Genomic DNA, 25,077 nt, shown 5'->3' with positions numbered 1-25,077 from the left:
TGTAGCAGAACTTCTTTCCTATTTGGTCTGTGATAACCAGCCTTCCACACCTGTGAACCCAGGCCTGAACACCTATTTTTCGGGTTACTAAAGATGCCAGCCAGCGTCAGACCTGGGCAAAATTAGAAAACAAAGGTGTTGTGTTAGAAAGACTACTGAGACAGGGGCCCCAGTACCTGGATCCCGGCTCAAGCATTAACTAGTTATATGACTTTGGGTAAGTCATTTCTCTTTTTTGAGCCTTGTTTTTTTGTGTGTGTAAAATGGGAGTAATAATAACATGTTTGTAAAGTGTTTTAAACAGATAAAAACAGAGCAGTCTCCATACTGTAAGTCGGGGCCTGCCTTCCACATTCATGCCCACTCTTTCCCTTCCCTTTCCAGTTTCTCTCCCTCCCCACCCTCCACTTGTACAGCCTACAGTTCCTCAGGGTGGGAAACAGATCTAGTTAATTCATAACAAAATGTTTGCACCATGAGTGACTCTTCCCTTATGCCATCTGCATGCTAATGAATGAATCTCTGTTTTTAGGCTATCCAATGTTAACAAGAGACAGAATGGAAGAAGGTAGAAGCGTGCGTTTGGGGGCGGGCAGGGGGAGGTTGGGTATCCTTAGGTAGAAACCGCCCTGATAACCCAAAGACAGCAGCCGGCTCAACCTGACGCAAAGCTGGCTGTGCTGGGAGCCTTTGGAAGCTTGGTCCCACAGATACCGTGCAATTCTCTCTCCTCTGCATCCTTGGTCTGCAGTGACACTGGCAGATGCTAAACTTCGGCCTGTCGAGAACACTTAATTAGGTTATAGAGGCTGCCCAAAATCCCAAAGTCATCCTAAGAAAGTGAAACACTTTGAGATCTGAAACAAAGGTCAGAAGACACAAACACTAGTTTGATTTTTTTTTTTTTTTTTTTTTTCGGTACGCGGGCCTCTCACTGCTGTGGCCTCTCCCCTTGCGGAGCACAGGCTCCGGACGCGCAGGCTCAGGGGCCATGGCTCACGGGCCCAGCCGCTCCACGGCATGTGGGATCTTCCTGGACCGGGGCACGAGCCCACGTCCCCCGCATCGGCAGGCGGACTCTCAACCACTGCGCCACCAGGGAAGCCCCACTAGTTTGATTTTTAAGAGAGAAACCACCAGATAAGGAGGCGGGGTGGGGGGGCGGGGCGGTGGATGAGAAGGAGGAAGGCCGGCGAGCCCTTGACAATCTGGCAACTCCTCATCAGTCTCATAAACAACACTGAGATCAGGCATAAAGTGGTCCTGGCTCTCCTTTCTCCAGTAACAAATACTGTATATTCATAAAGGATGATACTGTAATAGACACTGCATATTCATAACCTCTTCCAGAGAGCCCAGTCCGAACCTCCTGGGACATCAGGAGAGCTTTCAGAGAGTTGTCCTTACTGCTGAAGAAAGTTCCCACCTGGGAGTAATGAGGTTGGAGAGCGGAAGGAGATAATTTGCTAAGTGGGATCAGTTGAACTAATACATGGGCACGTTCAAGGTTTTCTTTATTGGTTGCATCAAATTATTACAAAGTAAGGACTGCTGTGTGCCCCCCGGTTCTCAGTACTGAAGAGGCAGCCTTAAAAACCCAGAGACCCAATTCTCCGAAAAGGTTACCCCAGAAAGTGTGTGCTGGTGATGCGGCGGGGGTGACAAAATAAACAGCAGTGCGTAGGACTTCACTGCCACCAGCTGGGCCCAGAAGAAGTGCAGGCCAGGAGGAGGCCAGGAGCTGCCTACAGCAGAAGCCCCAGGTGAGAGGCTAAAACCAGCAGTTGAGCTACCTTCACCCTGTGCCCACCCGTCCCTCCCCAATCTCAAAGATTTGGAAAAGCTATTCTTCCTCTCTAAAAGCCAGGAGTTCCTGCCCTAAAGCTCAACATAAGGGGTTTGGAGACCAAAGTCCAGTTAAGGCTCTAAGCACGCCCTGCTCACTTCCGCCACCCCACAGCACAATCACACTTCCTTCGTGCCCCGGGATTTGCAGAATTTTGGAGGTGCAATGAAGTGCGGCCCGGAGATGGCAATTTTATGGCTCAGTCCCTTTATATCTCACGTCACCCCGGACGTGGATCAGACTCCTTGCACTGTCCACCTCACGCCCCGACCCCAGGCAACAGTCCCCCCATGCGCTCTGGCCACGTTGGATCAGCGTCAGGTGGAGCCAACTCACGCTCTGCACGAACTTGGAAAAGCTGCTCCACGCCAACTCTGATCTCTCGCACCTGGCTCCAATCCGTGGCCACCTGCACTTTGCGGGACGTTGCGCGGGGCGGCGCTCCCCCGAGTCCACACTGGTCTGCGGAGCCCAGGCGCGCGCCAGGGCGCGCGGGGCTCCCGGCATCCTCCCGTGCGGCGGGGCCCCGGAGCCTCCGGGCTGGCGGAATGGCCCGGGAATGCGCCCGGGTGGGAGCAGGAAATAACCCCTGGAGACTTAGAGACCTCGGGAGGGCTCGCTGCGGAGATCGGCTCTAGAAAAGGTTCCGTGAGCACGCGGCGAGGAGCACGTGAGCGGCGCTGCTTCGCTATAAAAACCCCCAGCTCTGCTGGGCGTGGGGAGCGAACGGAGCGGCAGGACTCGCCACCTGCGCCAAGAGAAACGGCGACGGTGATATTTCCTCCAGGACGCACGAGACGGTCCCGAGTTTTGGTGCTTCGATCCCTGGGAGTCCGGGCTCCGTGGTGCGTCTAACTTTGAGGCGGAATTCCCAGCACTTAGGCAAAAAAAAAAAAACAAAAACGCGCAGACGCCGGGATGCGAGCGTTTTGGAAAATGTTCAGGGCTTGTTTGACCCTTAGTAGAGTTGGAGGAGGAGTAGCAGAAATCTTGGGCTAATTTCTTTCTGGTCGTCCACCGAAGAGGCAGCCAGGAGCGCCCGGGCTCGCCCTCAGAGAAGCCAGGGAGACCCCTGGCAGCCCGAGGCCCCCCGCAACAGAACCGCCCTTAATTTAATTAAGTCGCGGGATATTCCTGTGCCCCACGGGAGGCGGCTGGCGATAAACTCCGGACGCCTTTTGTAGATAAAGTTTGGTCCGCTCCACTTGCCCTCTCTGTCCGGGCCCCGTTGACCGCCCCCTCCTCTAGCGGCGGGCGCGGGCGGGGACATGGCCATGGGCTCGGCTTCCTGGCGCAAAGAGGCGCCGCGCCCGTAGCCGCCGCCACGCTGACCTCCCGCTCCCGCCCGCTACTGCGCTGAGCCCTGGCAGCAAGCGAAGGCTGACGCCCAGAGGGGCAGGAGGCGGCGGTGAGAGGGGCCCGAGGGTCCGTATGGCCGCTCTCCGCCGGCCGTTGGTGTGTGCCACGGAGCTCGCCCGCGTCGCCTCGGGCTCGGAGCGGCTCTGAGCCGCGCCGCCTGCGGGGATCGACCTAGCCGTTCCGCGGAGCCGCGGGCAGGAACCCGAGAAGCAGGAGTCGGCGGGTCTTCCTCCCTGAAGGCAATGTGGCCGGCCGGCGCGGGCACCAAGCTGCCCTGTCCCCGGGACTCTGCGCTCCGGCGGGCGGCTTTCTCTGGGAACCTCACCGCCCTGCCTTCTCACCTGATGCCAGCCGGCCGCAGCGTCCGGGTCTTCATCAGCGCCAACCCTGAAGGTAAGTCCTTTGCTTGCGCTTCTCCGTCTGTCCTTCTATCCGTCTACGCGGCGGAGCCAGAGTGCCATGGCACAGCCGGGCGCGCCGTGCGTCCCCGGCGCTCCCTTCCTCTAGCTAATACCGAGGCTGTCCTGAGCGCTTGGGACTTTAATTTGAATCACTTTTCTTCTTCCCTCGCTCATTCCTTCTGCCTGCTGACTTCCCCTGGGACACCAATTTCTCGCCCCCTGGGTTCTTTTCCCTTGGTCTAAGAAATGTCCGAGGTATTAACAGACGCTTCTGGAACCTTCATCCTGCCACTCCCCACCCCCACCCCGTTTTTCTTTCCTTTAGCGGTTTCTTCTCCGAGGTTATCGTGAAACGCAAATAATACGTCCTCTCGCTCTCTCGGCTCCGCGGCAGATTCCTGAATGGGGCTCCCTCCTCTGCCACTTGTTCAGGCCGAGGCGAAGTGAGAGCATGGGGTTCCCCGAGGCTTGCCTCTTGCCGGTGTGCTAGTGGGACCCTTTGTCTTGGGGAGCTAAGGAGACTTGTGAACCCAAGATCCGCAGAGAGCGAGGGGAAACGCGCTGTGCGGTCCCGAAACAGGCTGACGCTGGTTTCCAGGTGGAGCGTTCAGGATGAGTTCATCTCTACAGTTGGATCTTGGGCTAGATGGCCCCGGTCTAGAACTTGGCCTTCTCAGTCGTGTTCCAGCTAAAGGCTGGGGCCCTGGTAGCTGCTAAATGAAAACTTGTTGATTTATTGCATTCACAAACCACAGCGGCTGAGCTCCGGGTGGTCAGTTTTCTCTCATCACTGCCTATCAATTCACAGTCCTGAACGTTAACTTTCATTCCCAGTAAGTGAAGAAAAAGTAGGATGCATTTGACTTGGCTAGGATAAAACTGTAAGAGTTGCTCTTTCCCAGAAAAATAAGTGTTTGGCCCTAAGATGAGTTTATAGGAGACTGAAATAGGCGTGTGAGATGGGAAACTTGCTACACTCTAACAAGCCTTGGTTCTGACAGAGAAGTAAAGGAAAAAAAGAAAGTTAACAGTCATATGGATAGAATCATCATTGCAAAACCCAAGGTTCTGGTTGCCTGTAAAAAGCATTCAGAGGACCTATAAAAAATAGCTTTCTAAAAAAATTACTGTTTCATAAAACGCTAGCAGAAATTTCAGGTACAGTTCACCTTATGACAAAGGGATTGGGAAAAGAATCAAATAGATAACCCAAAGTGATTAGTATTAGAAGGGCTGTACACTTTTGAGGGAGGGTATGACTGTCCTCTTATCAATTTACAGCTCTGTTTCACAGCACTTAGTAATTAAGGAGGCTTTTTGAAAGCTGCAGTACATTCTTTAAAATTCCTTTCATCTGAACTATGTCTTACAGGATTTTTTACTTAAATCTGGATAAAGAAAACTGTGGGGCTGTGCAGCATGTTGAAGGACCTAAGGAAGTTTGCAACTTAAGTTTTCGGTGTTGTTTTTAAAAATATTGATAAAACAGTATTTGAGAGAATTTAATTTTCCTGAGCTTAAAAAAAAAAACCTCATAAGAAGTGTTAAGTGTGCTGATGTAAAACCAGTTAAGTAACACTTTTCTTTAAACAAGTTGTTTTTAAATACAGTGAAAAGTCTGCTAATATCATTAGTAGTTTATTTTTCTTTACATTTGTAATTTCTAGGATAAAAATCAGTGATAATGGATTTATATCAAGTTAGCTTAATATTGAATTAATATTCAAGATTAATGTCATTTTTCTTAAGCCAGTACATGTGATTCTATAAGTTTTCCCATTTCTTGAAATACAGTAGAAGCTTCAGCGTGTATTAACATTAGGACAGCAGACAAGAGAGGGGGTGAATCATGCCTTCTGGTCACTGAGCTGGGCAGCTTGAACATTGATCTTAAAAGCCCAGAAATGTGACTCTTACCTGAGAAATTGCAATAGGAGCAGGACTTCAACTTTTATCCCAAATGGAGAGCTGAGGGTATGTTAAATAGAAAAGACAGAGATAGGTATTTTTTTTAAGAGCCTGAACATGAAGCTTTGCGATCTCCGTAAATGCTCTGTCAGAGACAGCACTTTACCACCAGATCTTTATGGATATGACTCAGGAAGCAAATGGTTGTGTTTTGGTGCGATCCCGTATTAGATTGTTGGCCAATACTCAAGAGCCTCTCCGCTGTCAAATTAAGACAAAGAATTTTATCTCATGCTTTTCTTTACAAGCGGGAATCCAGTTTATGCTCTAAATAAAAGCTTCTCTGTGTTGAACTCATAGCAGTACTTTTAAGAATCCAGAAAGGATCTCCCTTAGATTGCTTTACAGAGCTTGTATGAAATTTCCCTATCAGTAATTAGGATAATACATGTTTTTAGAACATACGTTAGCTCAGTCAGTAGTTCGGTTTTCGTTCTCAAACCCTGTGAGGATGGTAGACCAGAGGGTGTTCTCCCTATTTTACAGAGGAGAAAACTGAGGCACCAGGTTAAGCTCATCTAGCAGAATGAAACAAGCTGGAGCTCATCTAGCAGAACTCATCTAGCAGAATGAAACAAGCTGGAGCCTGCAGGGGCCTTAAAACATCTCTCTTGGTACTTAGGTTCATGCCTGATTTCTGTAAATGTCTTAACACCCATATGGTCAAGAAAGTCAGCTGGCTGTAGTCAACAATGCTGGCCTTCCTCTTGAAGCCTGACAGCCACAAGAAGCTGAGTAGCAGGAAGGAACCATAGCTGCCCTGACCCACTTTACCCCCATGAAAAGGTAGCCATAGGAGCATTCAGGGAAATGGTAGGATTTTCTGAACTCTGAAGGACACATTCCTATGCAAAAGCATATCTGCATCAGACCTGTCCCCACTGTGTGATAGACACTCAAGAAGAGCCAGTGTGGGAGAGGAGTAACTGTCCCCCGTTCTCTTGCGTGGACGGACCTTGGACTTCATCTAGTCCCACCTCCCACCAACGTAGCAGTCCCATCTGTGGCATCTTTATTAATCCTTGGAATTTTTCCAGTCGTTTAACCACTGTCTCTCTGCCAGAATGGCACTTATACCTCCTTGGAACAGTGGTTCTAAAGCACATATAAATTTCTCCACTGTGATTAGCCTGAATTGAATTGTCCGTGAGTACGCAGAGGAGAGGAGCCTGCACGGTTCTCTCCCTGTGACTGAAATTGGAGGGGCCTGTTAAATAGTGTTCCTCTTCTGTGCTTCATTTCTTACCCAAGGCTCCTTTCCTTATAGGGACACATCTCATACTGGGGACTCTACTTTCATCGTCTCATCTAAACCTGATTACCTCCCAAAGGCCCCACCTCCAAATATGATCACATTGGGAGTTAGGGCTTCAACATATGAACTGGGGGGAGGGGGGGGGCAAACACTCAATCCATAACATTCTGCCCCTGACCCTCCCACAAAATTCATGTCCTCCTGGCATGCCAAATACATTTATTGCATCCCAACAACTGCAGAAGCCTTGTCTTGTTGTGTATCAACTCTCAAGTCTGAAGCCCAAAGTCTCAGCTAAATAATATGTGGGTGAGACTCCAGATAGGACTCATCGTGAAGCGAAATTCCCCTCCAGCTGTGAAGCTGTTAGATAAGTTATAGGCTTCCAAGATGCCATGAGGGGACAGGCGTAGGATAAAGTTTTTCATTCCGAAAGGAATGAGAAAACTGGGAAAATTAGACGGAAGAAAAGGATGAAGGGTTCCAAGCAAATCCGAAACCTGACAAGACAAATGCCGTTAGGTTTTAAGGCTCTAGAATAATCCTTTTTGATGTGATGCTTTGCCTTCTGGACGTGCTGGGGTGGCAGTCTCACCTTTATGGCTCTGCCGGGAGGGAATCACCCACCCAGGCTCCAGGAGGCCCTGCCCCCAAGTCTTTAGGCAGAGGCCACCTCCCCTGTTGAAGCCCAGGTGATGCCTCCCCCAACTTTGAAACCAAGGAGGCAGCCCTGATGACCTCTGAATCTTTGGGGTCATTCTTCCTTTGTCTTCAAGAAGAACACATGTTCACAGGCAGTAGCCCTGTGTTTCCAGTCCTGTAGGGCCTAAGAGGTCTGACAGCCTTCCTTTCTGTCAACCTGTCTCCTCCAGTTCACACTGGCCGTGTTTCTGCTGGGCGGGGGGGTTAAGGGGGGACGGTCCATGCTTCACACATATACTCATTTCTTTACCAAATGGTTGTGTGACCACACCCTTACTGTTCTTTTCAGAACAATGTTTTTTGCAATATGGATAGGCAGAGAACTTTCAAGATCATCAAGTTCTGGTTCCTTTTTGCTTAACAGTTATTACTTCAATTCATCTCTTTCTCATTTTACTATAAAGAGATGGGGGAAACCAAGCCAATCCTGCAATACTTTCTTTAGAAATCTCCTCAGCTGAACATCCAGTTTCATTGGTTCTAAATTCTAACTTCCACAAAACACTGTTCAGCCAGTTCTTTGCTACTTTATAAGTCACTTTTTCTCCATTGTCCAATAACATGTTTCTCATTTCTGAGAGTCACCAGAAGGCCTTTGTCATCAATAGTCTGGTCATGATTGTTTATGTATTCTCTGAGAAGCCATCTCTCCAGCTCTCCTCTTTTCTTTCTGCGCTCTTACCAGAGTCTCCTTTAACAGTCCCTTCATGGCATTCTTGGCTTTTTCTAGCATGCACCTCAAAACGCTTCTAGCCTCTAGCCAGTTCCAGAACTGTTTCTACATTCTTAGATATTTGTTAGAGCAGCACCCCACTTCTTGGTACCAAAATCTGTCTTAATTTCCTAGGGTTGCCATAACAAATTACCATAGATTGGGCTTTAAACAACAGAAATCTATAGTCTTGTGATTCTGGAGTCTAGAGCCTGAAATCAAGGTGTTAGCAGGGCTGTGCTCCCACTGAAGGCTCTAGGGAAGAAACTTTCTCTGCCTCTTCCTACTTTGATGCCAGTCCTTGACGTCTGTGGGCTTGTGGATTTATCACTCCAGTCCCTGCCTCATCCTCATATGGGGGAGAGAGAACTCTTGTGTCTCTTCTTCTAAGGACAGTAGTCCCATCATGGGACCCTACCCTCATGACCTCATCTAAACCATTATCTCCCAAAGGCTTCACCCCAAAATACCATCACACTGTGGGGGGTTAGGACTTCAACATGTGAATTTGGGGGGATACAGTCCTTCAGTCCATAATAGGTAAAGTCTAAACCTGAAAAAAGACCAAATATTGCCTTTATAACTAATAAAAGCTGAAGCAGGCCAGTACTCCTTATCTGTGATCCCCTGGGCCAGATGCGATTTTGCAATTCCACATTTTTTTAGATTTAGGGGGAAAATGGTGCATATGCTGTTTATTATTATTAATATCTGATAACCAGATATGAATATGTTTATAAGAAAACATGACTGAGTGCTGTACTGTAGAACTTTCTGCAATGCTGAGGGTCTTTATCTGCATTATTCTGTGTGAGAGCACTATTTACATATGGCGGTTGAGCTTTTGAAATGTGGCTAGTATGACTAAGAATATGAATTTTTAATACTTCACAGTAATTGACTTAAATTTAAATAGACTCATGTGACTATTGGCTGTTGTATTGGACACATAGCTCTAAGTGGGGTAATAAGGACTGTAAGTGGCGTCATGTCCATCAAGGTCAGGTTTCGCCACCATCGACTGAGGTCACTTCAGGTTTTGCTGCCAGATGAATTGGGGAAAAAAATTGTTTTCAACACTGGGAGGATTTTGTAATTGCAGGTAAGGGCTGTAGCTCTTTACTGGGGAATGTGGCTTTTAACTTGAGGCAAGTGGGTTTCCCAGTACTGAACCTCAGAATTGCACAGACTTACCCTCCCCATCACTATCAGCAGTGGACAAAGTCCAGACCCCTCCCCATGGGCAGAATTGAGCCCTCTAAAATTTAAGATACAGAGGAGCTGAGAAGAATGACAGATTTACTTACAAGAGAGAAAGAAGGGGCTGGGCTGTTTGTGCTCAGATTTTCCTTCCAAATGCATCCATCAGATAAAGACACTTGTCCCCTGAGGAATAAGTGCCGGCCCTGTCCACGGCTACTAGTAGATCCCTCTGTGTGTCAGGAGACATCTGGAATGGAGAGAAAGATACCTCCAATGCCTCTTTTGTTTGTTTCCCATCCCCTCACCACCCCCCCACACACAGATTTATGCACTGGTCATCTTTGAAGATTGTGCACTTTTGTCTACAATGTTAATGATTGGATGCTGAGTCCATTCCCACTTAGACTTTTTACTTTACTCGTCTTTGCATCTTCCCTGACTCTCTTCTCCATTCCTTTGGAGTCTTGGTCGGAAAGCTTATTCTCCAATTGGCAGAAGCCGCAGTAATAAGAGAGAGATAATCCCTACAGTTGCTGCATCCAATGGCCATTGGCTTTAGCTTGTGCTCCCAGACAAGAGGCAGAACAATGTGTGTCAAGAAATTCGCAAGAAACCTATGAATATTCTTTACCATGGTTCTTCTTACCTTTCCTACAATGCTAATATCCAGGCTCCTTGTTTTTTCATTGTTTTTATGAGTCATTAGAAAAGTAGTTAAGCACAAGAAACATTTATATACTCTTCTGATGCTGCAAGAATATCTTTCAAAGTTGAGAGTCTTAAAGGAAAATATCGTGAACGGCTGGCTCTTTTATGATAAATGCACACAGGACATTTATAATAAATGAATTATAAAATTTTAGTGGTTGAGTCTTCAAGTCCTTCAGCAAACATTATTCAGGCAGGAGAGAATACTAGATACAAGTACAGACTTGAGAGCCAAACTAGCCAGGTTTGACGACTCCTCAGTCCACTGTGTAATGCAGTGATTTCTTAAGCAAGTTGTTTAACTTATTTGTTCTCAGTTTCATAATCTCTAAAAGAAGACAGTAGTACCCGCCTCACAGGGTTATTGAGTAGATTAAATAAGCTAATAGACGTAAAGCACTTAGAACAGTGCTGGACACTTATTAAGCATTGTTTGCTATTATTATCATCTTTATTAGTTTCCACTGTGATCCAGACACTGCAGGTATGGATATGCGGAGAGGAACAAGGCATTTCGTGCCCTCAAGGGAATGCCGTCTGTGAAGCTATCAGAACTCACTAGTAAAAATAAAAGCCGTTCCAGATACTGTAGGAAACAGTGTAAGGGTTGAAGGAGTGAAAGTCAGGGGCACCATTAGGCATTTAGGTCCCATTGCCAAAGCTGTCACCCAGAGGGCAGAAAAATGTAGAAGCCACTGCCAGGATCACAGCTGCCGCTGGGGACTGGGTAGCTGGCTGGCTTCTACAAGCACGCGCTGAACCCGAGTGTCAACCACAGCTGGTGGCAGAAGAACCTCCCTGGTTCCCCTTGCCCTCCAGATCTCACACAGATTGTCCATCTGGCAGAACGGGATTGCATTCGGACCCTGGCCACAAGTACGACTAGGACCCTGCAGGCTTCCAGCCCCTCCATCACAAGGGAGAGAATGAAAGAAGTGCTATCGGATGTTCAACCCCAAGAAACAGTATCTGGCCCGGGGTGGGAGGGAAGGCATATTCACTCATTCACTTATTCAACCACTAATAAGCCAATGAATGAAGTACCCACTCCATATGGGTGCTGTTCTGTGCTTAGAATACAACAGTAACAAAACAAGCGGGTCTCTGCTCTCACAGAGTTTACGTGAATCATAAATTATATGTGATGGGCACTGAGCTAAGATATGAGCAGAGCGTTAAAGAGACAATGAGGGTGAGTATGCCAGCTTGGGGCTGAGGATGCGGGGTTGGGAGGGCCCCCCAGAGGAAGGAGTGGAGAGCCAGGGTGTAGAAACTGTTCTCTACGGTAATGGAATATGAGGCAAAGAGATGGCGAGATCTCTACAGGGAATAGAGAGGGATCACCTTGATTATTCAACGAAGAGCTTTTATCCTTTTGAATAAGAGTGGCGCTGATGTCTTGAGGTGATGGGATCGTTTGTCCCTTGAAAGTGGCTCATTTAGAATGACATTTAAGAAAGCGTGACTTGGACCATAGAGGTACTCTGTGTCCAAATAGATCGTGACTTGATGGTTTCATAAATCATCTACTGATCTTTAAAAATTCTTGTTACACCATAGCAATGGTGCATTTGCCATTTTAAAGGGCGTCTGCAAGTTTGTATTTTGTTTCAGTTGCTGTGTGTCAACTTGCCCCAAAACGCAGTGACTTAAACCAGTGATTTACTGGTTTACACATTTCTCACTCCTGTGTCTGGCTCCTCTGTGCTCCTCCATGAGGGCTCCCTCGCTCCAGCTTATTCTCATCATTCAGGATTCATTGTAGGGGATTGGCTTCCCCAGAGAAAGGAAGTGCAATCTGCTGGGCCTCTTCAGGCCTGGCCTCCGAAGTCCCAAAATGTCACTTTCCCTGCCCCTGCGTCCTATCTATGTGAATCATTAAGGTGAGCCTAGAGTCACAGGGAGGGGAAGGAGACCCCATCTCGTGATGTGGGGTGAGGCACGTGCATGCAGGGAGGGGAGGATTTCATGGTGGCCAACTATGAAAGCTACTGAGAGTCCCAGTTATATCGTGTGGTTTCTGTGGCTTGGCTTTGTCCTAATTAGATTAAATGAGATAACATGTGAAAATGTAGTAAACTGAGAGCCTGATGCATAGCAAGTGCTCAACAAGAGTTACTAATCATAATAGTTGCTGTTGTGATGATGATGAGTTGTTGATGCTTGACAGTGACTCTGTAAACTGTACCCTCCTAGATCCCCCCGAATTCTGAACTGAGGGAAAAAAGACCAAAGAGTTTGCAGATAGGAGATCAAATTATCACCATTTTTGCTGACAAAGGTAACACCAGAGGATGCTTTTGGGCTTCCTAGCACTAAACATCGGAATGAGACAGTCTTCTGCCCCCACACTGGCAGTGGGGCTGGGGAGGGTGAGGGACGGAGGGTCTGCTCCACAGAACAGGAGTCTGGAGCGGGGAGCACAGCCACGCTCTCTGTGGACAGACAGGTCACTTCCCCAGGAAGAGGGGTGAGCAGGTGGGTGGAGCTTGCCTGGTTTATTCTTCCCACATTTTCCAGTCAAACAAGTCACCCTTTAACTTTCCACCCAATTCTGGAGAGGGTAAGCGGGGCAGTAAAGAGAGTCCAGGAGTCTTCCGCTCCAGAAGGGCTTCTCTTCCCTAGCACGAATATTCACTTATTTCGACTTTAGCATTTGTACACGGTGGAAGCCTTCAGTTACCCAGGATCATTTAAATCAGATCATATAGTTTGACATACCCCAAATTATATCCCAGTGAAATATCTTAATACAAAGAAGAGGAGACAGTGAGTTATAGGGTGTTACATACCTTATATATAAAAGCAGAAATTCCATGCAAATATCCATATCAGAATACTTTTGTAAGATAAGTGCTTAGCAGGGCTTTGGGAAAAGTCGCTTTATCTCTCTAGAAATAATTTGTCTTAAACCACTAGGTTTTGGGGTACATTGATATGCTGCAATACACAACTAAAAAGTACAAACTCACAAACACCTTTTAAGATGGCAAATGATAGAATTCCTACAGATAACAGGCACTCATCTACAAAGCAGTCGAGTTTGATAAAGTAAGCGGACTGTTCTTTTCAACTCAGGAAATTCTTTTAAGTCTCGTTCTTCATGGTCGTGTGATTTAAATAAAAGTAAAACTTGTAGTAGATGGCTCACAAGGATTCATAGGTGCTGAGTTACGTACAATCTAAAAGAAAATGATATTAACTTAAAGATTCTTTTGTATAACTTCTTCAGAGCTTAGTTTCCATCATATTTTTTGCTGTAATTAAACAGAATTCATTCAACAAATTAACATATGTTGGCTGTTGTATAATTAGAAAAAGATTTGTGTGATACTAAGTTACTGAAAGGTTAAAAAACTGCAGCTTTGGATGCAATTCAAAGGGAATAATACCCACTTCCAATTAAATACTTCCTTGAAATCTCATTTTCAATCCAGAATATTTCAAAGACTTTGACGTGGGGGTACACTCAAAACAGAGAGCAAAGCCTAGATGTCAGGTGTCTTATTCCAAGAGTGATTCCAAGTGCAGAATCTAACTCAGAAATGAAATCACAGAATTGAAAGGGTATCCTTCATAATGCTGAATCTGATCCGTTATGTATAGTATCATTCAGAGATATTCTTGCCCCTGAATATATTTTCTTTAGATTTTATTCTAAGCATCAGCTGCACTATTGGTTAGATAGGCATTGTATACACCAAACTCCTAACTGATTGGTGTGGAGAGTTACAAAGGAAGTAAGAGACACATGCTGCTGCCTTTATTTTTTTAGACTCATCCATCTAGGAGGCAGGACCAACACAGCTGCCAAAAATATCAAGGCAAACACTGGCTGTGAGAGGGATGTTTGTGCGCAAAGGTCAATTGGAATAATTGGAATCAAACTGTCATATCTGATATCCCAGTCAGGCATGAACTGGTCAAGTTTTGTTAAAAGGGAAAGACCAAGATGCGTCAAATCTAAGAGAGAGCCCTCTCTACTGCAGTGGAGTGGCCAGCGGGGAAACTGGTCCAGCTGCAGGTGATGAGAAGCAGTCTCTCTGCTGAGACCACTGAAAAGAAGACATGAAAATAAAAGCTCCCTCTTAAGCCCAGGGTCACTCTCTTCGGAAGCCCACTGTAATAACAGAAAAAGGAATATGCAGGAAAAGTGTAAGACCTTCCCACCTCTGAGAAGCTACCGTTGGTGGGTATGTATATGCAAACTTGTGGGGGATGATTGCATTCATAAAATAGGAATTTCACAATTTAATGAAATCACTCTGAACTAGTAAATCTTATAAAGTGGGAGGCTTTTGTCATGTGGCCCCCCAATTTTTTGTACTCCTCCCTTTGACAGGTGGAATCTATGACGTCTTTCCTCGAATCTGGGCTCTCTAACTGGTTTTGGCCAATAGGATATAGAAGAAATAGCTGGGCCAGGCTTTTAGAAATTGTTCACTTCATTTTCTGTCTTTGAAACACTTGTCCCTTAGACCCCAGCCACCCTTGAAAAGATCCCTTAAGAGAAGTGAGCGGTAGCACCCCCACCCCCCACCCTCCGCCCACCCCCAGCAGAGTCCTCCCGGCAGACCAGTGGTATATGGAGCAGAAACTCCCTCCCCACCAAGCCCCGCCCAAATTGCAGATCCAAGAGAAAAATGAGTGAGGATTGTTTTAATTTGTTATGCAATAATAGATAAGTAAAAGGCCTAAAATGAAACAAATGCACTATAGTGTGGGCTGGCTAAGGTGAAAGAATTTGGGGGGCACATCTGGATTTGCATCCATAGATTTGTTATAATCTTGGTAAAGCATTTAATTTCCTCAAGCTTCATTGTCCCTCAAACTGCTGACTTTTGAGCATAATATTGGGTTGACCAAAAAGTTCGTTTGGTTTTTGCCGTAACATCTCACGGAATAATAACAATGGTAACTACCTTCGAGGGCTAGCATGAGAAATAAATAAATAAGCACCTAAGACAATGCCTGAAAGATAAGGAGGGCTTAAACATTCTAGATCAGAATTTGCTAAAAGCCCTAGGCGATACAGAAAAGAGGCATAAGGTTACAAGGGAATGAGAATTACTTGAATCACTGCTCTTTTGTAAATTGTGACATGAAATGGGTCATTGTTCCTAAATTATGCCACCTATATAATCATGTAAGCTTTTAGCTAGAACGGATGACGTAAAACTGTATTTTTTAAATGTTGGTTTAACACCTAAGTTCAGCCCAAATTATGAGGCATTAAGTTAATAAGTTACATCTTTAAATAAAAGAGCCGCCACACCTTATAACTTATTTTCAAAAAAGTTATCTGGGAAAAAAACCTCTTTTGAAACCATACGTAGCAAGCAGATTTCAATAAAATGACATTCAAAGAGAATAAAAAGTTAGCACTTTCTCCTTTTAATGTAAGATGTACTAAAATCTTATACTAAAAATCGTTTCTTTCACACATAGAGTCCCTTTAATGTTGCTTTAAATTTACATGAAGGTTCATAGGTCATTTTTTTAACTCCTGTTCATCTTTTAGGCCTTGATGCACAGTTTGCTTTGCCACAGATGTTCCGAAGAGCATGTTGTGGCCACATTTATGTGGGAAGGACCACTGCTGTTAAAAAAAAAAAAAAAAAATGAGCAGCCATCTTTATCTAGGAAGGATTTCAATACAAATCTCACGTATGATTGAAAACTGTCTCATTCCAAGTGGCTGCTATGGTAGAATGCCCCAACCCTTATGTAAGTTGATCATCCTTGTGTGCCTGTAAATGTTACTGTAAGCCTGCATTATATCGAGGAAATAACGTAGGCATTCCTGTTGAAGTTTGGAGTGGAGGAGAGTAGAGAGGAGGCATGAAGAGAAGGGAGGAGATGGAGCTCTTAGGTGAACCAGTGCATAAATACAGCCAGGGGTAGATGGATGATAACTTGAATCTGGAAAGGATTAATTCATCTGTGCACTAATTCTGCCCTATGAATCTCAGAGTAGCATGGAATTGAGAGAGAAGGCCCTGGCATCTAAGAATTTTGAAACAGAAACAATGTTTGCTTTTGAACTTTGAGTTTGGTACTCCTTGGAAAGAGCTAGGTACTTTGGCAGTCTAGTCCCCCCTCTTGGGGCAGGAGAGCCAGAACGCTGAGCATCCGCAGGGCGGAGGGAAGCCAGGAGCCTGCCATCCTGGATGTACCTTGTATGATTATTTAAAAAAGAAAGGAAATCGAGGGGTTAGCCAAATGCTTTGGTACTTCTACCAAGATTTTTAAATATTTGAAACTCACTCTTTGGATTCAGTTCTTATTTTCTAATCTTTTCTTTTTGTCGTTCCTTACCCTTTTCCTTTTGGAAACTTACAATCTATCTCAGCTGTGTCAAAAAGAAAAAAAAAGTTTTACTTTTGCTGATAGGATAGGAGCAGAACGGACCCATGCTCTGCAGGCGGCTCTAGTGGGTGTATAAGCGGGAGGGAGGGGTTCCTTTTTACACTCTGCTGACCTCAAAATGCGTAAGTAAGTTGCTTCTCTGCCAGCACCTGCTCATGGGGGCAGGGCAGTACAGGTTTCTAGGCCAGGAGTTTCATGCGACACCACGGCATCCAAGAATCACATCACTAGCATCCTAGATTCAGTACTGCCAAATGTTTACCTGTTGTGTGACCTGGGGCAGAGTCTAGAATGTCAATCTTCCTTTTCTGTCAGAACTAAAAACATCTATATTGTATCAGTATATCTTACGGAGTTCTGAGGACTAAATTCTAATGTCATATACACACAGTGAGCCCTACATAGAAACAGAGCGTTCTTCTTTTCTTAAAACTCTTCCAAATACATGAATCTTAAACTGACTCTAAGCCGATATTAAGTAGTTAGGTTCCAGTAAAATAATTAATATTGAGTACTCACACAGAGTAGGTGCTCAAGAAAGACTTGTTGAATTCAAAGTCATATTAAGAGAGATGAAAGTGGAGAGGAGGTGGGGGCAGTCTACCCACAGATCCAGCTTTCCCAGGCGTTCCTGCAGGACCAGCTCTAGTGCACAGAACCCATTCCCCTAAGTTGCAGTCCCTGTCGCCTCCCACCCTCACCTCCAGCAGAGCCAACCCTCTCTCTGGCAATATACCCAAACTCCTCATACCTGTACGGCTCCCCTGCTCTTCTGGGTGAGACTATGTCCCTACAGGGATGGTTGTAGAAACCCAACCGTGCATGCCCCATCCCCCAAGCTAGAGCTTCCATGAAGCCACATTCCATGAATACAGCTCCTGATTTTTTGCTGTAGCCACCCAAGGGAGAGGAAAATTGGCGGAGAAGGGCGTCTTCCTCTCAGGAAAGCAGGGACTGAAGGATGATGAGATAAGAAGAGATTTCTGCCATGAAACCAGACAACAGCAGTGTAGTTTTAAGTTCCCATGCAATTCTCACAAAAACAATGAGAAATCAAATACTGCTAATGTTATGGTCTAGCTGCACTGTGACTTTGGGGACCAGTAAGGAACCTTGCCACTTGTTGTAACATTATCTTTATGGCAAGTTTCCTTTTGTGTTCCATTTAAATCATGCGCAGTCAGGCTTGCATATCAGCCATTTAGAAGTTGGAGAGATTTGAGCGTTTTCGCTAGAGAACTTTCTCGTTTTCTAATAGCTTTGTGTGTGCGTGTAGTATAATGTTTGTGTCCTAGAGGCGACCTGTGGTTAGGAGGCATGAAATGGACTGAAACGTTTTGCCTTCTACTTTTGGTTTGGACAGTACCTCTGCTACCTTGGGCAGTTCTCCCTGGGACTCTTTTCCGCATCTGTAGAATGAGGTAGATGAAACACAGGGCTTCTGGGACATCTTCCAGCTTCAGCATTACATTACTCCATTTCTTTAAACTCCACAGCAGTTCCATTTTGTTTTATTTGTTTTTAAGAAGAGGAAGTGTGTGCTCTAGCTCTGCCTCCTACCTTTGTGAACAATTACTCTATCGTCGGAAAAATGATGATAATATCCCCTGACCTCCTTGACTCAGATGTTTGTCATGATAATGGATGGAGAAGCACTTCTGAAACTGCAGCGTACTGCAGAAGTGAACACTGTTGATTATTGGAATGTTGGAAGTACAGCAGAGGACAACCAAGTCAGTGGGAAACCTCACCAGGATTTAGAAACCCTTCCCACCTGTTCAGTATTAAAACTGGAGAGTGTGAGTAGGATGAAATAAGCATAAACGTCCTCTTCTTGAGGCGTACAGATGAGACTTTTAGGTTGACAAACTTGTTGTGCCTTTGGGTAAGGTGGTTGAATATAAACTCCTGGATAAAAGGGGTTGCATCTCCACCCTGAATGGTGTGATGGGATTCATCCTGTGTGTACATCCAACACAGGATACACACGGGGACTAGTGAGTAATCGAGCCTAAAGTCTCACAATCTGGAGCTGGAAACACTTGAGTTTGAGACCTTGCTCTGTGCCATTTTCTGACTCGGTGACCTTAAGCAAGTTATTTAAGCAAAGCCACAATTAGAGAAATTTTCTCTAAAATTGAACATAGGATTCTTATGAGGCTTAAATAAGATAAAGCTTGTGAAATGCTTATCACCTGGCTGGTACATAATAAGTCCTCATTAAGTGTTAACTAGGTTTATTTTTATCATTGTTGTTATTTATTAGCTCCATTATCTCCTTACCTAGCAGATGCTGACAACTCAGCAAGTTGAAGAGGTGACATCAAGCCTGGCTCAGCTAGCTGGCAGTCATTAAAAACAAACAAACAAAACCCTCATCTGCCAGTGGTATCTTGTTGCCCACTCAATTAGAAGAGGGAAAGATATGTGACATGATGATACAGTTGGGAAACATTTCTATTCTGTTTGTTTATATTAAGTCAGAATGTTTCTTTCCAGCTGTCAAGGTTGACATCTTAAGAGGCCATGGTTGTTACAAACATTTTAAAAGTGCTTTTGTAGAATTATCATCAGAAATAAGCTTATGAGCTAGGAGGATAGGCATGCCTTCTTGCTTTACAGTCAGACCCTGTTTTTAATCAGAAATTCACAACAGTCATTTTACAAATATTTATTGAGGGCTTTCTACATGCAAGACACTGTTCTAAGCCCAGATGATACAGAATTTAACTATGTTAAATAACTGTTTATTTAACATACACATCACCCCTACTGTCATGGGTTTCATGTTCTAATGGAGGAATCATGTGAAAAAAGCAAATAAATTAAAATATCTTTAAAATATCTTTGTAAACTTTGTAAAGTCCTTGGGATGATGCATACCATGAAGAAAAATGAAGCAAGGTAAGGAGAAAGAGTAATGGGCAGAATTACTTTCCCATCAATGAGTGGTCAGAGAAGGTCTGCCTGATGAGATATTTGAACAGAGCCATGCACGGAAGGGAAGAAGGGAGCCAGCGAGATAACATGGAGGACAAGCATTTCTGCCAAGAAGTGCATGCAAAGAAGAAGCAGTAAGTGCAAAGGTCCTGAGGCACAGCATGCCTTAGGTGCCCAAGGAGCAACAAGGTCAGTGTGGTGGAGAACAGATGGAGACGGCAATTTTCACAAAATGTAACACCCCAGTATAACAGGCACCAAACAACCAGAACAGATACTGTCTATCGGCAGCCAGTAAGCTGCACCTGTGTGTCTCTGCTGAGCATCAGCCTTGGTAGACAATGAGATCAGGGAACATATGGGGGCCAATATCATGTGCAGCCAGCATGTTATCTAGACTTAGCTCCATAAACCAACTTTACCCACAAAACATAAGGATTTTTCACTATTTATTTGGGTAGTATCCCATTCATTGATTCCATTTATTTTTAAAAGTGATTCTAAGAGAAGTTTCCAAAAATATTTCCAACATTGTTGGAAAAGAGGGTGTGTCAATATTCACTTGGATGTATATGTAGGTTTGTTAAAAACGAACCTGATCAGTGTTTTGTTTTGTTTTTTAAATTCAGCAGTTGTTCGGTGTCCTAATGATGTAGAAAGGTGTGCAGCCTAACCTGCCTCTACTGGCTGCCTGGGTCCCTGGGAACTAGAATGGAAAGGGATGAGAGACATAATAGTCAGATATTCAGAGGAAGCAGGTGGCAAATGGCCCCAAACCTTGGAAATAATACCCATACAAGAGAGGAAAAAGCCATTTAAACATATGTGACCTGGCTAGACAGGAAAACCTCTGTGAGGTGGCAGAGAGGATGGGGCCAGCCTTGGTCTCTGGGTGCTGGAAAGATGCATTGGCTCTGCTTGTTGTAGCTCCAGGTGGATCCCTTAACCAAGCCTCCTAGGAAATCTTTTACAAATTCTTTTTATTTTATTGTTTTTAAATGAGTTCAAAGTTTATTTCCACTGAATGGATGAGAAGGTCTTTCGGATCAAATGAGGGAAAAGCGTCAAATTTGTTGAACTTTAAGATATTAGGCGATAATAAACATTAGAACAAAAAATTTAAACTTAAAAAATAGATTTTATATCATCCTTGACTTTTTATCCATCCAGATACTGGAAAGTTTCTTTGTTACACGTTTCTGAGTAACATAATGTTATTACTTGGTATTTAAAATACCTTCATGTAGAGCATATCTTATTTTTTTAATAATCTTTATTGGAGTTTAATTGCTTTACAATGGTGTGTTAGTTTCTGCTTTATAACAAAGTGAATCAGCAATACATATACATATATCACCATATCTCTTCCCTCTTGCATCTCCCTCCCTCCCACCCTCCCTATTGCACCCCTCTATGTGGTCACAAAGCACCGAGCTGATCTCCCTGTGCTATGCAGCTGCTTCCCAATAGCTATCTATTTGACATTTGGTAGTGTATATATGTCCATGCCACTCTCTCACTTTGTCCCAGCTTACTCTTCCCCTTCCCCATATCCTCAAGTCCATTCTCTAGAGCTGTGTCTTTATTCCTGTCCTGCCCCTAGGTTCATCAGAAACTTTTTTTTTTAATTCCATATATATGTGTTAGCATACGGTATTTGTTTTTCTCTTTCTGACTTACTTCACTTTGTATGACAGACTCTAGGTCCATCCACCTCATTACAAATACCTCAATTTCGTTTCTTTTTATGGCTGAGTAATATTCCATTGTATCTATGTGCCACATCTTCTTTATCCATTCATCTGTCAATGGACACTTAGGTTGCTTCTGTGTCCTGGCTATTGTAAATAGTGCTGCAGTGAACATTGTAGTACATGACTCTTGTTGAATTATGGTTTTCTCTGGGTATATTTCCAGAGGTGGGATTGCTGGGTCGTATGGTAGTTCTATTTTTAGTTTTTTAAGGAACCTCCATACTGTTCTCCATAGTGGCTGTATCAACTTACATTCCCACCAACAGTGCAAGAGGATTCCCTTTTCTCCACACCCTCTCCAGCATTTATTGTTTGTAGACATTTTGATGATGGCCATTCTGACTGCTGTGAGGTGATACCTCATTATGCTTTTGATTTACATTTCTCTAATGATTAGTGAAGTTGAGCATCCTTTCATGTGTTTGTTGTAAATCTGTATGTCTTCTTTGGAGAAATGTCTATTTAGGTCTTCTGCCCATTTTCGGATTGTGTTGTTTGTTTTTTTGATATTGAGCTGCATGAGCTGCTTGTATATTTTGGAGATTAATCCTTTGTCAGTTGCTTCATTTGCAAATATTTTCTCCCATTCTGAGGGCTGCCTTTTCATCTTGTTTATGGTTTCCTTTGCTGTGCAAAAGCTTTGAAGTTTCATTAGGTCCCATTTGTTTATTTTTGTTTTTATTTCCATTTCTCTAGGAGGTGGGTCAAAAAGGATCTTGCTGTGATTTATGCCATAGAGTGTTCTGCCTATGTTTTCCTCTAAGGGTTTTATACTGTCTGGCCTTACATTTAGATCTTTACTCCATGGGGTTTATTTTTGTGTATGGTGTTATGGAGTGTCCTAATTTCATTCTTCTACATGTAGCTGTCCAGTTTTCCCAGCACCACTTATTGAAGAGGCTGTTTTTTCTCCATTGTATGTTCTTGCCTCCTTTATCAAAGATAAGGTGACCATATGTGCATTGCTTTATCTCTGGGCTTTCTATCCTGTTCCATTGTTCTATATTTCTGTTTTTGTGCCTGTACCATACTGTCTTGATTACCGTACCTTAGTAATATAGTCTGAAGTCAGGGAGCCTGATTCCTCCAGCTCCATTTTTCTTTCTCAAGATTGCTTTGGCTATTTGGGATCTTTTGTGCTTCCATACAAATTGTGAAATTTTTTGTTCTATTTCTGTGAAAAATTCCATTGGTAGTTTGATAGGGATTGCATTGAATCTGTAGATTGCTTTGGGTAGTGTAGTCATTTTCACAATGTTAATTCTTCCAATCCAAGAACATGGTATATCTCTCCATCTATTTGTATCATCTTTAATGTCTGTCATCAGTGTCTTGTAGTTTTCTGCATACAGGTCTTTTGTCTCCTTAGATAGGTTTATTCCTAGGTATTTGATTCTTTTTGTTGCAGTGGTAAATGTGAGTGTTTCCTTAATTTCTCTTTCAGATTTTTTGTTGTTAGTGTATAGGAATGAAAGAGATTTCTATGCATTAATTTCGTATCTTGCTACTTCACTAAATTCATTGATTAGTTCTAGTAGTTTTCTGGTGGCATCTTTAGGATTCTCTATGTATAGTATCATGTCATTTGCAAACAGTAACAGTATTACTTTTTCTTTTCTGATTTGGATTCCTTTTATTTCTCTTTCTTTTCTGATTGCTGTGGCTAAAACCTCCAATATTATGTTGAATAATAGTGGTGAGAGTGGGCAACCTTGTCGTGTTCCTGATCTTAGTGGAAATGGTTTCAGTTTTTCACCATTGAGAATGATGTTGGCTGTGGGTTTGTCATATATGGGCTTTATTATGTTGAGGTAAGTTCCCTCTATGCCTACTTTCTGGAGGGTTTTTATCATAAATGGGTGTTGAATTTTGTCGAAAGCTTTCTCTGCATCTATTGAGATGACCATATGGTTTTTCTCCTTCATTTTGTTAATATGGTTAATATGGTTAATATGGTTGTTAACATTGATTGATTTGCATATATTGAAGAATCCTTGCATTCCTGGGATAAACCCCACTTGATCATGGTGTATGATCCTTTTCATGTGCTGTTGGATTCTGTTTGCTAGTATTTTGTTGAGGATTTTTGCATCTATGTTCATCAGTGATATTGGCCTGTTGTTTTCTTTCTTTGTGACATCCTTGTCTGGTTTTGGTATCAGGGTGATGGTGGCCTCGTAGAATGAGTTTGGGAGTGTTTCTCCCTCTGCTATATCTTGGAAGAGTTTGAGAAGGATAGGTGTTAGCTCTTCTCTAAATGTTTGATAGAATTCGCCTGTGAAGCCATCTGGTCCTGGGCTTTTGTTTGTTGGAAGATTTTTAATCAGAGTTTCAATTTCATTGCTTGTGATTGGTCTGTTTATATTTTGTATTTCTTCCTGGTTCAGTCTCAGAAGGTATGTGCTTTTCTAAGAATTTGTCCATTTCTTCCAGGTTGTCCATTTGATTGGCATAGAGTTGCTTGTAGTAATCTCTCATAATCCTTTGTATTTCTGCAGTGTCAGTTGTTACTTCTCCTTTTTTATTTCTAATTATGTTGATTTGAGCCTTTTTCCTTTTTTTCTTGATGAGTCTAATGGTTTATCAATTTTGTTTATCTTCTCTAAGAGCCAGCTTTTGGTTTTATTGATCTTTGCTGTTGTGTCCTTGATTTCTTTTTCATTTATTTCTGATTTGATATTTATGATTTCTTTCCTTCTAACTTTGGGTTGTTTTTGTTCTTCTTTCTCAAATTGCTTTAGGTGTAAGGTTAGGTTGTTTGAGATTTTTCTTGTTTCTTGTGGTAGGATTGCTATAGACTTCCCTCTTAGAACTGCTTTTGCTGCATCACATAGGTTTTAGGTCATTTTGTTATCCTTGTCATTTGTTTCTTGGTATTTTTTTAATTTCCTCTTTGATTTCTTCAGAGATCTCTTGGTTATTTAATAGAGTATTGTTTATTCTCCATGTGTTTGTATTTTTTACAGATTTTTTCCTGTAATTGATATCTAGTCTCATAGCATTGTGGTTGGAAAAGATACTTGGTATTATTTTAATTTTCTTAAATTTACCAGGGCTTTCTTTATGACCCAAGATATGATCTATCCTGCAGAATGTTCCATGAGCACTTGAGAAGTGTATTCTCTTGTTTTTGGATGGAATGTCCTATAAATAATCAATTAAGTCCATCTTGTTTAATGTGTCATTTAAAGCTTGTGTTTATTTATTTTCATTTTGGGTGATCTGTCCATTGGTGAAAGTGGGTTGTTACAGTCCCCTACTATGATTGTGTTACTGTCGATTTCCCTTTTTATGACTGTTAACATTTGCTTTATGTATTGGAGGTGCTCCTATGTTGGGTGCATAAATATTTACAATTGTTATATCTTCTTCTTGGATTGATCCCTTGATCATTATGTAGTGTCCTTCTTTGTCTCTTGTAAGAGTCTTTATTTTAAAGTCTATTTTGTCTGATATGAGAATTGCTATTCCAGCTTGCTTTTGATTTCCATTTGCATGGAATATCTTTTTCTCTCCCCTCACTTTCACTCTGTATGTGTCCCCTAGGTCTGAAGTGGGTCTCTTGTAGACAGCATATATATGGGTCTTGTTTTTGTATCCATTCAGCCAGTCTATGTCTTTTGGTTGGAGCACTTAATCCATTTACATTTAAGGTAATTATTGATATGTATGTTCCTATTACCATTTTCTTAATTGTTTTGCGTTTGTAGGTCTTTTCCTTCTCTTGTGTTTCCTGCCTAGAGAAGTTCCTTTAGCATTTGTTGTAAAGCTGGTGTGGTGGTGCTGAATTCTCTTAGCTTTTGCTTGTCTGTAAAGGTTTTAATTTCTCCATCAAACCTGAATGAGATCCTTGCTGGGTA

General features: G+C 43.4%; 1 protein-coding gene across 1 annotated transcript in view; it reads left to right on the top strand.

Annotated features, from left to right (window-relative positions):
• Positions 1–2,808: 2,808 nt before the first annotated feature.
• Positions 2,809–25,077, top strand: part of NWD2 (NACHT and WD repeat domain containing 2) — a 204,399-nt gene continuing 182,130 nt past the window's right edge. The window contains exon 1 of the mRNA XM_060011765.1: positions 2,809–3,598. Coding sequence (XP_059867748.1) covers positions 3,448–3,598 — 151 coding nt within the window. The 5' untranslated portion in view covers positions 2,809–3,447. The remainder of the gene's footprint in view (positions 3,599–25,077) is intronic.

The sequence above is a fragment of the Delphinus delphis genome, chromosome 5 (genome assembly GCF_949987515.2).
Source record: "Delphinus delphis chromosome 5, mDelDel1.2, whole genome shotgun sequence".
NCBI classification, from domain to species: domain Eukaryota; kingdom Metazoa; phylum Chordata; class Mammalia; order Artiodactyla; family Delphinidae; genus Delphinus; species Delphinus delphis.
This window is presented reverse-complemented; position numbering and strand designations above follow the sequence as displayed.